The sequence below is a fragment of the Lepidochelys kempii genome, chromosome 9, assembly GCF_965140285.1.
Source record: "Lepidochelys kempii isolate rLepKem1 chromosome 9, rLepKem1.hap1, whole genome shotgun sequence".
NCBI classification, from domain to species: domain Eukaryota; kingdom Metazoa; phylum Chordata; order Testudines; family Cheloniidae; genus Lepidochelys; species Lepidochelys kempii.
This window is the reverse complement of record NC_136388.1, coordinates 99,472,228-99,485,652: the sequence shown is the minus strand read 5'-3', so window position 1 is coordinate 99,485,652 and position 13,425 is coordinate 99,472,228. Positions and strand designations below refer to the sequence as shown.

The 13,425-nt window shown below is 41.3% G+C and overlaps 1 protein-coding gene across 1 annotated transcript in view; it reads right to left on the bottom strand.

Annotated features, from left to right (window-relative positions):
* Positions 1-2,441: 2,441 nt before the first annotated feature.
* Positions 2,442-13,425, bottom strand: part of HS6ST2 (heparan sulfate 6-O-sulfotransferase 2) — a 240,668-nt gene continuing 229,684 nt past the window's right edge. Inside the window, exon 2 of the mRNA XM_073358507.1 lies at positions 2,442-5,409. Within this exon, the coding sequence (XP_073214608.1) occupies positions 4,710-5,409 (700 nt within the window). The 3' untranslated portion in view covers positions 2,442-4,709. The remainder of the gene's footprint in view (positions 5,410-13,425) is intronic.

Here is a 13,425-nt window from a genome sequence, read left to right as displayed (position 1 = left end):
TGGTGACAGAGGTATTTTTAATCTGAAAAATTTAATAATATATAAACAGCCTGAGAAATATTTTCACTGTAGAAAGACTGTTCTCTAAGGACCTGCTCTCCTTTGGGCCTCCCTCCGTCACACTTTGCTGCAAATGCTCAACACCGATCAACAGCCTGGGTCAACAAATTAGGGTTAATTTTCCATCAGCTTGAAGGATTTCCTCAATTGTTTTATGTTTCTACCAAAATTTAAAAGGAGGGCGTGTGTCAGTCTGCCTGATGCTTCCCTTGTTAATGTGATTAATGGGATCACTGATAGCATTGACATTTATCAGCTCCTAGGCACGTTTCTGACCAATGATTTTTGTATAGTATTTGGATTTTTAAGAAGTAATTATACAGTAAAGAAAATGGATTAGTTCATTATTATTTAATAATAGCACATAGGAATCGAACATGTATGATGCTGTATTAAAAAGTATCAACAGAATAAATGGGCTGTGAAGCTAATTAACAGAAATCCATTGAGCAGTTAATCTTCCACATTGCTTACATACCAATGTGTTAATAGTTTTAATATGCACTCTAGTAAACATCAAATATTAGCTGAAAACACAACACCCTGTAAAAGGCTGTTCAGATTTTATGGTTCTGAAATTTTCAAACTTTATTTTTAGTTAAATTCAAAGTCTCACAGGATTGCAAGCAAATCCTCATGTTTATAAGAAGCCAGTTCAATGTAACCCATGCACAGGAAAGCTTTCAAATCCAGATCTATGAAGAAAGGAATTGGGGAGTTTTCCTATGAGCTTGTCTTTGGGAAAATATAGTCCCATGATATTGACTAGCTGTGTACTGTTGAGCATGCAGCTTTTAATCTCCTGATACATTACAATTTAGCTGTTTACATGTCAGTCATGGTCAAGTGGTTCTGTTCCATTTGGACCTTCGAAAGTCCACACGCAAAATGTTGGGGCCAGATTTTCATGATTGCACGTCTCCCATTTAAGCACCTAAGCGAAACTGCCTGTTTGTCAGGAGTGCTTAGCACCAATTAAAATTTGTATTGGATTTATGTGTTAATCAATTTGCTTCTCTCATTCTGTTACATCTCAGTCTGTGAATTCTCAGATTGCTGCATTGACTGGTCCTTGGGCTGATGTCCTGCTAGCTGGTCACCTTCAGTTTTGCTTGTATCCAAATCTGGTGGAAATTTAAAACCGCTCATTAGTTTTCAGAAGATTTCTCCTGTTACATCTTTACATGTGTCCATTCTTCTTTGAGCCATCAGATGATCTGAGGGCAAGGAGCTTCCGAACTCTGGGTTCTAGACTGAAGTTCCTCCATCCACACACACCACTTCCTTCTTCCTCTGAGCTAGAAGATGTTTTATTCAACTGTCAAAACATTTCTCTTTGGTTGTTTTTTTTTTTTTTTTTTTTAAATGTGCCTGGTTTTGTGCCACACTTCATTGTTGGGTTGCTTTTTGGTATGGGATGGAAGCATTTTTCACAACTGGCATCTATGAACAGGTCCACTGGGGCTATTCACCAGACCGACAGGCCTCTGTGTAAAGCCGAAGCCGTCAGACTCCGCCCAGCATTAGTCTTGACCCCAAGACACCATTCTTCGCCTTTACATTGAATTGGGAAGAAAGTGGACTTTCCCCAAAGGAATTTGTGTAGGTCAAGGGCCACATCCTGCTCTGATTTACACACCATGCTGGCTTCAAGGAGGCTGCATTGGGTATATATGTCAGAGCAGAATTGGACACCTAGTTGCATTTGCAGAGCTGGGCTGAAGGGTTTTGGAGAGACCTGGGGCCAGTAGTTTCTCGCTGGCAGCCGGATTGTGGATTTCTTGGTTTCTGTAAGCACCCCACGCGACGCTTTGATAAGCACATGTTAGGAATGTGACAAAGCCCCTGACCCAAATAGAAATAAGTCGTTTGGCTGGCCAATCTTGAACCATGTTCCTACTTCCCTCTGCTTGTCACAGGGCCTGAAAAATTCTGACCGATCTCTTTTGTGTCCCCCAGTTCCAACGACAATAAAGGCCTTCTCTGTATCACTGAAATGTTTCTAGGGCTGAAGCCAATGGACTCAGTGGAGTGGACCACTGGCTCAGGATCTAGCAGGATTAGCCCCCAAGTAAAAACAGTGGATATTGTTAAAAAAAAGTGCGGGCAGCCAAAGCAGTGTTGGAGCTAACAGAAGCGGTGGGTGCTCAGTCGCTTCTGAAAAGCAGGACAAAAATCTTCACCATGGTTCAAAGCCTCCCTGCCCATAGGAAGTAGTATGGTCTAGGTTTGGAATACATTTCAAGATGGCCATAACTTTCATATCACATGCTTGACTCTTACTGTCTACTTCATTCTTGTCAAACTTAGCATTGCCTCTTAACTGCACAATTCCCAACAAGCGTTTCCAGATAAAGAAATAATGAACTAAGAGCAAAGACTTAATTAAATTTTATTTATTGGTTCTATTGTTAAATTACACAATCAAAGTCAGTGAATCGGTTTGTAAATCTACACAATAAGACAGCAGTCTACAGTGGAAATCAGTAGAATTTATATGTTTATGACAAAACCTTGTATCCTTATATTCATATGTCCCCTATATACAATAAACAGTATACACAAAGAAAATGCAACTAGTCTTTGTAAACCATGCACACCACAGCATAAAAACAAAAAGCATCTTCTGCAACAGGCCCACCAAGTGGCTTGGGTTTAAGTCCTGTTTACAGCAATGCCTTTCAGTTTTAAGAGTGGATTGTTTTTCCCCATAAAAACCAAAATACAGTTGAGACACCATATTGGCGAATGGACTTCTTAGAAAGAATGCACTGCACATGAAGTTATTTTATTTCCCACATTGCTAAGATAATTTATTTGATTCTTTTCCAGTTTTCCCAATCAGCAATACCACCAGAATGTCCGATGTAACAGGACCTTTAGACAACTTAGGCACGAAGCCATAGATGTGTGTTTTAAAGCCTTCTAATTTCTATGTCTCCTGGCCCTACTTGTGCATTTAACATTACAGATGAAAGGATATAGTGGAAATGAGCATTGTAAGCATCATACATATTAGAACAAGGAAGGCCATGTTCAGATAGCTTCCCGCACTCACCAAGAACAAGGGGGTCAGTCAAGTTAACACAAGCCTACACAAAATATAACAAGCACATAAATTCAAATGGCCAGTTAGTACAATGCTTAAGAGCATGGTGGGCTACATATAAAATTTCTAAACTTGCCTAATTTATAACTGGAATCTTTACAGTTGTTTTGCATAGAGATTTGTACGATCAAATCACATTTCTTGTCCTTACCCCTCACGTTATCATCCTGTTGCTTTCAAGTTAAATGATCTATGTGCTATTGCCAGCAAAAGGCATCCTCTAGATCTGCTCCAGATGAGACTGGATGACAGGAGTACTTTCAGAATGATCTCTAAATCCAGAGCCTCAGTACTCATCCCATTTTACCGGACAACCTTCTTTTACTGTATAACTATGGCTATTTACTCATATTTGTTGCAATCTCTTATAATTGTCTACAATCTGTCAGCACTAAAAAGGGCTCTAAAACATTAGAAAAGAGTCTGATTTTTACATTCCGCAGTAAGGATTTACCAAAAGCAAGTCACAATTCAAGTGTAAATCTACTTCACCTCCAATTGGTCACGAATAACCAAAGCAATTATTTGAAAAATGTTGCCAGGACTAGAGATGGGTTTTTTTTTTGTTTTTTGTTTTAGACAGACACTATACAAACATTCACAAGATAATTTCTTAGAAAGACTCTCCTGTCTTACTTAAATCACCAAATATTCAGCATTTGGTAAATGCAACGTGTATTCCAATGTATAAGAAAAGCTGTTAAAACTGGATACTATTATAAGAGTATAATTTTGAGAAGACTTTATGAAACATGAAGATGTGACGTAATTTTTCCAGAATGTTTAAAATTATACTGCCCTGAAAAATTCTGAAAATAGTGTCCTTAACATTGACGTTCAGTTCAGAAAAGTGTAGTGTTGCTTTTTTAACGTGAGACAGACCAAGCTTAAAACTCTTAGCAGTAGGTAGAAAAAGTTTAAAATAGTAAATATTTATATTACTAGACAAATTACTTCTATTTTTTTAAAGCCAATATTGTACGCAAAATGAGTCAATTTTTTCCTCTATACCTTTATTGTTTGTTTCACTGTCTTGTAATTTGGTAAATATCGCAAGCCGTTGGGGGCCTTAGAAATACATAATTAAAATTTAAAAAAAATCCAAGAGGAAAGGTTTTGCAAGGATGCTTTATTATGTGCGTGTGTTAAACGCTCATTACTAGAAAATCAATTTGCTTCCGAGGCAGGTTTAACAGGGCATCGCATCACATTTCCAGCACCCCATTTGATACTCAGAACTAATTTAAGGATTTTTTTTTTCAGTGTCCAAGCAACAATTTCTGGAGAGCCCACCTGGCTTTTGTGTTTCATAAATAATCCAACAAACCTAAAAAGGACAATTTAATTACACTGTAAGGTTACGTTTTCCACGTACAGTACAACATGTAATGCAAAGGCAACTGCAAAGGCAACATTTTATCCTCTTTTGCGTCAAACATTTAAGAAGTGTAATTTGTTTGGACTAACATTGTCGTCTAGGAGTTGTATGGTTTGTGTTTATGGTATTCAACCAGTCTAACTTAAAAGATTTCAGTCCCCATTATCGCCACCGTTCCACATTCCCTATGTAATCAGTAGTTGCATTATCATCACTCTGTTCTTTATTGTGGGCTTGTTTTGCCTTCAGCATCTTCCGTTGCTCTTGGCGCTTCCGTCTGGCTTCTTGGTGCTCTTTCTGTCGCATGTACTGATACCTTTGCAAAAAAAGGTCTTTTGCATAATCATACAACTCCATGTCTAAAAAATTGAGGGTCTCAATGTGTTTTTGAGTCTGCTCATCTATTTCCACACTAGAGGCCCTTGTGCTATTATACTGTGTGAATGGCGCGATGAAGTTCATGTTAAAAGTTTTTTCAAACAGATACTGAGTCTTCCTTTGAAACTCCGTAAGGCCAAAGAAAGCCATACGTTTCAGGTTCTCTTTTGCACTGTCTAGAAGAACCTTGTTTCTTTGCTCCTCTGGCATGACAGACAAGTTGTAACATCCAACCAAGCTCAGGTCAGACAGCATGCGGACCTGCCGATTATTGGCTAGATTGTATGGACAATCCATAAATTCTTTAAGGGAACAGCCTGACCAGTCGTCCCCTGTGTAACAACTGGGTAACTCTTCAGTAGTTGGAGATCTTCCATCACACACGTGTAAGGAAGCCTTCCACGTTGCTCCTCTCTGGACATGTCTCCATTCACTCAAATATCGGGACACAGGGTCGCGCAGGATAGTAATATAGTAAAAGTTCCTGGGAAGGGGAGAAAAGAAAAGGCAAAGTGTGTTTAACCAGGTAGATCTCTGGCATACATTGCTTTAGCAGTCACAATCTACAGATTTTTGGATAAGCTTAGTTAATAAGCTTTAGAAACTCTAGTGAAAAGTGTTTTGCAATACAATGTATCTAAATCCCTGATGGGAATAGAACAGCTATAGGGCAGTTCTTCTCTGCACCTAATCTCCCTGCTTACTGTGAGATTTGCATTTACAGGCAAAGTATAAACTGAAAATATAATTTATTTTGACTTTACTAACAGTGCTTTATAGCCCGGAAACTAAATTCCTTTTCATTGTCCACTGACACATACAAAAATGTGCCTTTTCCAGGATCTGGAGGGACGCTCTTTCCTGTGGCTGTGTCTACGCTAGGGAACGTCACCAAAAAATTGCCACGGCTGCTATCACTGGTGGGAGCCTTAGCGTAGACAAGACTCTGGTGCCCCGTGAGTTTTCCACCACCATGTCAATTCAAGATGGCAGCCCATCTGTACTCCAGGGTGTGCCACGTGCTGTACTCCAGGAAGGGGGGTAGCAGCAGGTGTAGTTCCCTTATGCACAGAGCTACAGGGACCATTCTCGGGCATGCCTCCCAGAGCTCTCAACTGCTCCTAATGCTGACCGGACTTAACACGGTTGTATTCGTCAGTTTCAGAGGCATTGGGGAGCTACCAGGACTAAGTAAGCACTGGCCAGACCCTCAGCACAAATCATCTTTGTTCAGTCCTGAAGAAAAACATGCTTCCCTAACCTCTAAAAGGCCTCATGCTGCCCGTGCATGGCCAATCCCCATTATGGAATCTCACAGATTAACAGGATCACCTGGGGTCCCCATACAGAATCTGGCACCGTGCATGTTACCAGCAAAATGCAGTATTCAGTGCCTTACTTTGCAGTGTTTGCACAAGTGAAAATGTGTTTGGGATCATTACAGACATGCAACTTGGGGAGAATGTTAAATTAAGTTTTAGTTTTTAGTAATTTACTTCTTTCTTTGACAAGTGCCCTCACTCTCATTTACCCTGGCTGAGTGCTGGTCATTCATTCAGCTCAAGTAACTATATATCTGTGACAGACAAATACATCACATATTTTCAATTCAAATAACGTGTTCCTTGTACAACAGTGACCTCTTCTGGTACTATGCAGGGCAGTTGTAGCCGTCCTGGTCCCAGGACATTAGAAAGACAAGGTGAGTGAGGTTATATCTTTTATCGGACTTACTTCTGTTGGTGAGAGAGAGGCAAGCTTTCAAAGCACACAGAGCGAAAGAAGAGCCCTGTGTGGCTCGAAAGCATGTCTCTCTCACCAACAGAAATTGGTCCAATAAAAGATATAACCTCACCTACCTTGTCTGTCGAATTTTCTGATACTGTAAGTTATAGTCCACAAGATGCTGCCTTGGACTACATTTCCCAACAAACCCTGAGAGCCCAGTAGTATGAATCTTTCATTAAAAGAGGAGGCCCCTAAGGAGAAACAACCTGGCTCCTTTCCTCAGCCAAGACAAGCAGGTGTGTTCTCACCAGCCCTTAATCTAACTGAAGTGAAATGAGCCGACAATCAGGACTTCAATAGATGAGTCACTGCACAACCCCGGCTTTATTTTTTGTGTGTCTGATACCAGTGCACAAAAAGCAAACAGGAGAGAGAAGTAAACAGCAGGAAGTTAAATGATGCATTACAATATGATTTTATAGCAAGAGGATTTCTGGCTGGAGCACTGGTTTCTGTCATGAGCAACATCGTAATGAATATGCAGAGAAAAAAATCGTGCATAAGAAGCACCAGCTCCTGCTTAACCATATATTTTGTGAAGTACTAAAAAGAACGGAGCAAAGAGAGGGAAAGAGCAGGCAGCAGCCGCAAAGTGCTACTGGCTGAACTTACAGGAGACGTTCTCTACAGTGCACTGTACCGCAGAGTGGGAAGGGAGACTGTTCATGATGGATGTGGCACTGACCTCACGGAAGTGCACAGGGCGGGATTTAAGCTGTGGAACTTCAGGGACAAGCTACGCACAGGGTAACCGTACGTACCAAGACGTCAGCAAGAACAGCAGAGGAGGGACAGCTGTGCTTCATAGCAGAGAGACAAAGGGGAACAGCAGGGCAGGTGGCATGGCGACCCCTGTGTCCAGAGCCCTGCTCGGCTAACGCCAGGGCCCTTTTCGTATAGTAACGTGGTGTACACCGCGTAGCACACGAGGGGCTGTGTAAAGACTCCGGTAGCAAGCTCCGATTCAATCTGGGTTGCAGCCCAGGTAAATAATCTTCTTTTACTTAACGGATGGTGTCCTTCCCGTCAAACATTCATTCTGTTTTATGTCTTTTGCTTTTTATTTGCGTAAACCAGGGGGACAAACGAGCAAAGGAAGAAGGGCAACACAATCATACAGCCTGTATGTACTGAACAATTCCCAGGATTTCTGGTCTGCAGCACTTCACCCAGGGGCACGTCCACAAGAGTTCCCCAGCAGCAGGAATGCTTCTTGGAAAGGGCATCTCCAATGGGCCTCGGTGTGAAAAGGGCAGAAGGTAAGACTGCCTAGTGATCTTCAGACTAAGCTTTTTCTAAAGCCAAATCAATGAGTAATCAGGGAGCTGGTCCAAGGGCACTGTGGTTAGTGCAATGTCTGGCATGGGTTGGAGCACCGACCATGGGAGTAAGGAATACCACGTGTTACTCTGCAGGCATCCTCTCTGGCTGAGTTAGGGGTGGGAGTGATGGCTCAAGAGGGAGTCATATAGCCTGAAGGATGATCTAGGCATGGCACAGCGGACAATGGGTGTGGGCAATCCTCAACGGTGGGTTCTACTATTAAATCAGAGAACCCCAAAGTTATAAAAATACTAATGCCGCATATATACACGCACGTACACCTAGACACACATTACTATAAAATATGACATGTTTACTGAAAAGTGTTTATTTTTATATATATATATATATATATATATATATATATATATATATATATATATATATATATATATATATATATATATATATATATATATATATAAATAAAACAGTTAAAAATGGAAAAGCTGCAGGAATGGACAATATACCAGCTAAGCTGCTAAAAGTCAGCAAGTATGAGAAAAAGATATACAAGAAGGTATCAGCTGACTTGCCAAAGACAATATTGTACCAATCTTGAAGACAGGACATCCTGCCCAGCTGAATAGTTAGAGGTATAAGCTTATCAGCAGTACCAGGAAAAATCATGTCAACAAACAAACTGTCAACTAATTAAGGCCAGTTTAGAGGCAGTAGTAGGCAGCTTCAGACAAGGGCAAAGTTGTACTGATCAGATATTCATGCTCTGACAGGTGAGGGGAAAAAAAGTCAGAATGGGGATTAAAGACTGTCAAGGTTCCTTCCCCAATCTGAACTCTAGGGTACAGATGTGGGGACCTGCATGAAAGACCCCCTAAGCTTATTCTTACCAGCTTAGGTTAAAAACTTCCCCAAGGTACAAACTTTGCCTTGTCCTTGAACAGTATGCTGCCACCACCAAGCGTTTTAAACAAAGAACATGAGGGAAAGAGACCACTTGGAGACGTCTTCCCCCAAAATATCTCCCCCAAGCCCTACACCCCCTTTCCTGGGGAAGACTTGAGAATAATCCTCACCAATTGGTGCAGGAGAACACAGACCCAAACCCTTGGATGTTAAGAACAATGAAAAATCAATCAGGTTCTTAAAAGAAGAATTTTAATTAAAGAAAAGGTAAAAGAATCACCTCTGTAAAATCAAGATGGTAAATACCTTACAGGGTAATCAGATTCAAAAGATAGAGAATCCCTCTAGGCAAAACCTTAGGTTACAAAAAGACACAAAAACAGGAATATACATTCCCTCCAGCACAGCTTATTTTACCAGCCATTAAACAAAGAAAATCGAATGAATTTTCTAGCTAGATTACTTACTAACTTAACAGGAGTTGGAAGGCTGCATTCCCGATCTGTTCCCAGCAAAAACATCACACAGATAGACAGAATGCTTTGTTCCGTCCCCAGCCCCTCCAGATTTGAAAGAATCTTGTCCCCTCATTGGTCATTTTGGGTCAGGTGCCAGCGAAGTTACCTTAGCTTCTTAACCCTTTACAGGTGAAAGGGTTTTGTCTCTGGCCAGGAGGGATTTTATAGCACTGTATACAGAAAGGTGGTTACCCTTCCCTTTATATTTATGACAAAGATGTTGGCTGTTTTCATTAACTTCATAAAGACAGTTGACTTGGTTTGGCAGGAACCTTTATGGAAAGTAGCAAAAGCATATGGAGTTCCAGATAAGATAACTGCAATGACTCCTGCAGCACCGTAAGAATTGGTGGAAAATGTAGCAACTGGTTCAAGACAAAGTTTGAGGACATGGACTCATCACCGCTTTTTATCATGTTCTTAAGCCAGACATTAAGAATGTTAGACTAGTTGGAGGCCATGACATTGGATGATCTAGAGTTAAGCTCCTTAGCTGATGCAGGTGACATCATGCATCTGGCAGTCACACTGGAATTAATGAGGATGAGGATACTCTTTGCTACCTTGGAAAATTGGTGTACTCAACTTAGACTTACAATAAATGCCAAGATGATGAAGTGGTTGCATCTTGGAAAAGGGATAATAGATGAAGTGTTGAAATGTAGCAGTGGTGAATCCACAGAACAAATAGAATCTTATACGTATCTGGGAAGCTTGATCAGTGCCAACAGTTCCATCCAGGACAAATATAAAAGGAGATGTGCCTTAGCTACAAGAGCTCCACAGAAATTGATGAAATTATGGCCTGATGAAAACATTACATTTAGTACCAAAGTGAAAATTTATCACACCCATCTATTAACAGTATTACTCTATGATCTGGAAGCAGCTGCATTCAATGAAACAGACATCAGAAGACCAGAGGCAGTAGAGAAGACAGTTCTTCGAAAGATGGTAGGTGTAAAGTGGAACAATTTTAAGACAAATGAAAAAGTTAGGAGCATAGGATGTGAAATCAGGGCATGGGATTGGCTACAATTGAAAAGATTTTGATGGTGAAGACACTGAAGAAGACAAACAGATGATGGGATGCCAAAGAAAACAATGCAAGCACAACCAAGGTCAGTCCAACCTAGAAGTCAACAATCGACTAGGTGGTAGGACACCATATGCAGGGACATGGCCAAGCTGGGCTTAATGGAGGAACAAGCACAGACAAGAATGAATGGCATTGATGTACTGCTTCCTGTGTCTGGAAAGATGTTCTGGGATATGAGAGAGAGAAACTATATAAATATTATAAAGCATCTTTTGGTAAAAATGGAATGTCATACTTTAGTAGAGAGACAATGTAGATGAGTTAATATCTTTTATTGGACCGACTTCTGTTGGTGAAAGAGACAAGCATCTAAGCTACTCAGGGCTCTTCTTCTGAACAGTGTTTAGCACGAAGAAGGGCTCTGTGTAGCTCGAAAACGTGTCTCTTTCACCAACAGAAGTTGGTCCAATAAAAGATATTGCCTCACCCACCTTTTCTCTCTAATAGCCTGGGACTGACAGACTATATAACACCACTGCATACAACATATTGACAGTAAAAATATATTGGCATTTCAGCTTTTTTAAGTACTGAATCCATATTCTAAATTCAAGTAATATAGAGTATTAAGAAAATGCTATGGATTGCCAATTAAAATACACCACGCTAAACAATGTTTTTCACTTTCAGCAGTTTATGCCCATAACTGCCCCCAGCCACAGACGTGTCTGCACATTCTTTCAATAGTGTTTGGTACATGGTGGTCAGTAATGACACCAGAGTGACATTTTCAGGGTGATCAGTTTAAGGAAATGAAGGAGTTATCTTAGTAAACAAGCTTTAATGTCATGGAATTCTGTTCCTTAAGAACTGAATAAACAGGAGCAATCACTCCATAACTCTCCAATCCCTGTCTCACTACAGATGTTCATTTTTTTCCATCATCACAACAGTACTATAATGTTGTCATCTTTCCTATTGTCATCCTTGCCGCTATCAGCATGTGGGATATTAACTTGCTCCTTAGATTCTAAGGGTACCTCTTGATAAACAACAGCTAAACCCTTATTTCGCATTGTTTCCTTCAGAAGAAAAACCACTAGGTGTCATTGTTTTACAGGCAATTGTCTGTGGCTGGATCAAAAAAGAGTCTTAATGCAGAGTAAGCACATTAGAAGCCCAGAGAAAAAGCACGAGCCATGATATTCTCTTCTCATTTAAAATATACATTTTAAAATAGGGATAAAAATAAAAGAAAAATTTACAGAAACAAAGTAAAGCAAAAGACGATAGGGAGAGCAAAACAGCATCAGATTTCTGAAGCAGGGCGGGAAGAAGATTTTGGCGTTATGCAGTTAGTACCACTATTCTTTGGCAGGCTTTCACCTGTTTAAAGTATAGTAAGTTCCAGAAGCCTCAGTCACAATGTCATTTCTCTGAAATAGTTAATACCTCCAGAACGTAACCAAAGTCCTTGCAGCAGCACAGAGGAAAACAGTTTTGCTAATTTTTGGTGTTACTGAATATAATCAAATACATGAATGAGTTGCAGCAAGAATGAATTTAGTCCTCAAATCACACAGCCAAAGTGTAGCCAACCAATCATATTGCCCTTTTCAATATTGGAGGGACTTTTCTCTAGAAGCCACCTGTGACACTGTGTACCTCACATGAGCACCCTGGAACCCCCATATTCACTACTGTGATAGGATTACAGTGTTTGGTACAAAGTATGCCTTGTGAGGTATCATTCGGTAAGTCTTGATCTGCTCAACAATAATAACCTGTTGGATTGAATATACTATCATTATATGTGACATTATGAATGCGTGTTGCTGAAATAAGGCTGTGAGGTTGAGAGACACCCACAGCCAACCTTTCAATTGCAACAAAGGACCCGCCAGACATGTGCTGATGGGCCTTTAAAGGGAATGCACTCTCCCCATGGCCACCCCAGAGACTTCTCAGAGAGAGCACACAGGCAGTGGAGACTGCCTGACCAGTGGGGGCTGCCGAACCCCAGGTGTGAAAGAGAGCCGGTACGGGCCGGTACTGCGTACTGGTAAGAACCTGCACCGGCCCGTACCCAGCCCACATTAAAGGGCTGCCATGGCAGAGCTTTAACATTCCTGCCCCTTTTGCCCCCCAACCCCCGGCAGCCAACAGGCGCGGGGCGGGTGGGGGGGGCAAAGGGAGCAGCTGCCCTGGGGCTGGCGATTTAAAGGGGTCCGGGGCCCCAGGCCGTTTAAATCAACACAGGCTGCGCCAGGTGGTCTGGAAGGGCTGGCTGGGGGATGCTGACCCCCCAACCCCACCTCTTCCAGCGGCCGGAGTGGCCCTGGCCCATACCGGTTACTGTCCTCAGTTACTTTCACCCCTGCCTAATCCCCACGTCACAGCAGGGATCTTTCCAGCAAGCTGGATGAAAATATGAAAGGGGAAGTGACATCATCACTTGGGAGGTGGGGGGGGTGGAAGAGAGGTGAACACCTGGAGGAACATCTGGAGGACAAAGATTTTGAACTGGGGAAGGGTGGTCCCAGGCTGGAAGGTAGTACCAGCCTGTACACTGAGGAACTGTTACCTGGCATGTACCATCTGTCAGGGTGAGAGACTGCTTGATTCAAATCCTGCTCAGTTTGTAGAACTTAGGTTGCAAATTTATTTTTATTTCTTAAGTAACCAACTTTGATCTCTATGCCTGCCACTTATAAACACTTAACATCTCTCTTTCTGTAGTTAATAAACCTGTTTTATATTTTACCTAAAACAGTGTGTTTTGGCTGAAGTCCTTGAGAAATCTCAACTCAGTTTACAAAGGCTAGTGGGTCTCCTCTCCAGTGTTCCCTCTAATTTTTTCCAGCCACGTGAGGCATAAATTTTGTTATGTGCACCGAGGTATGTGTGGATGTGTGCCACCAGCCGAAACAAAAAACCTAGATATAATATATATTTTTAAAAAGTT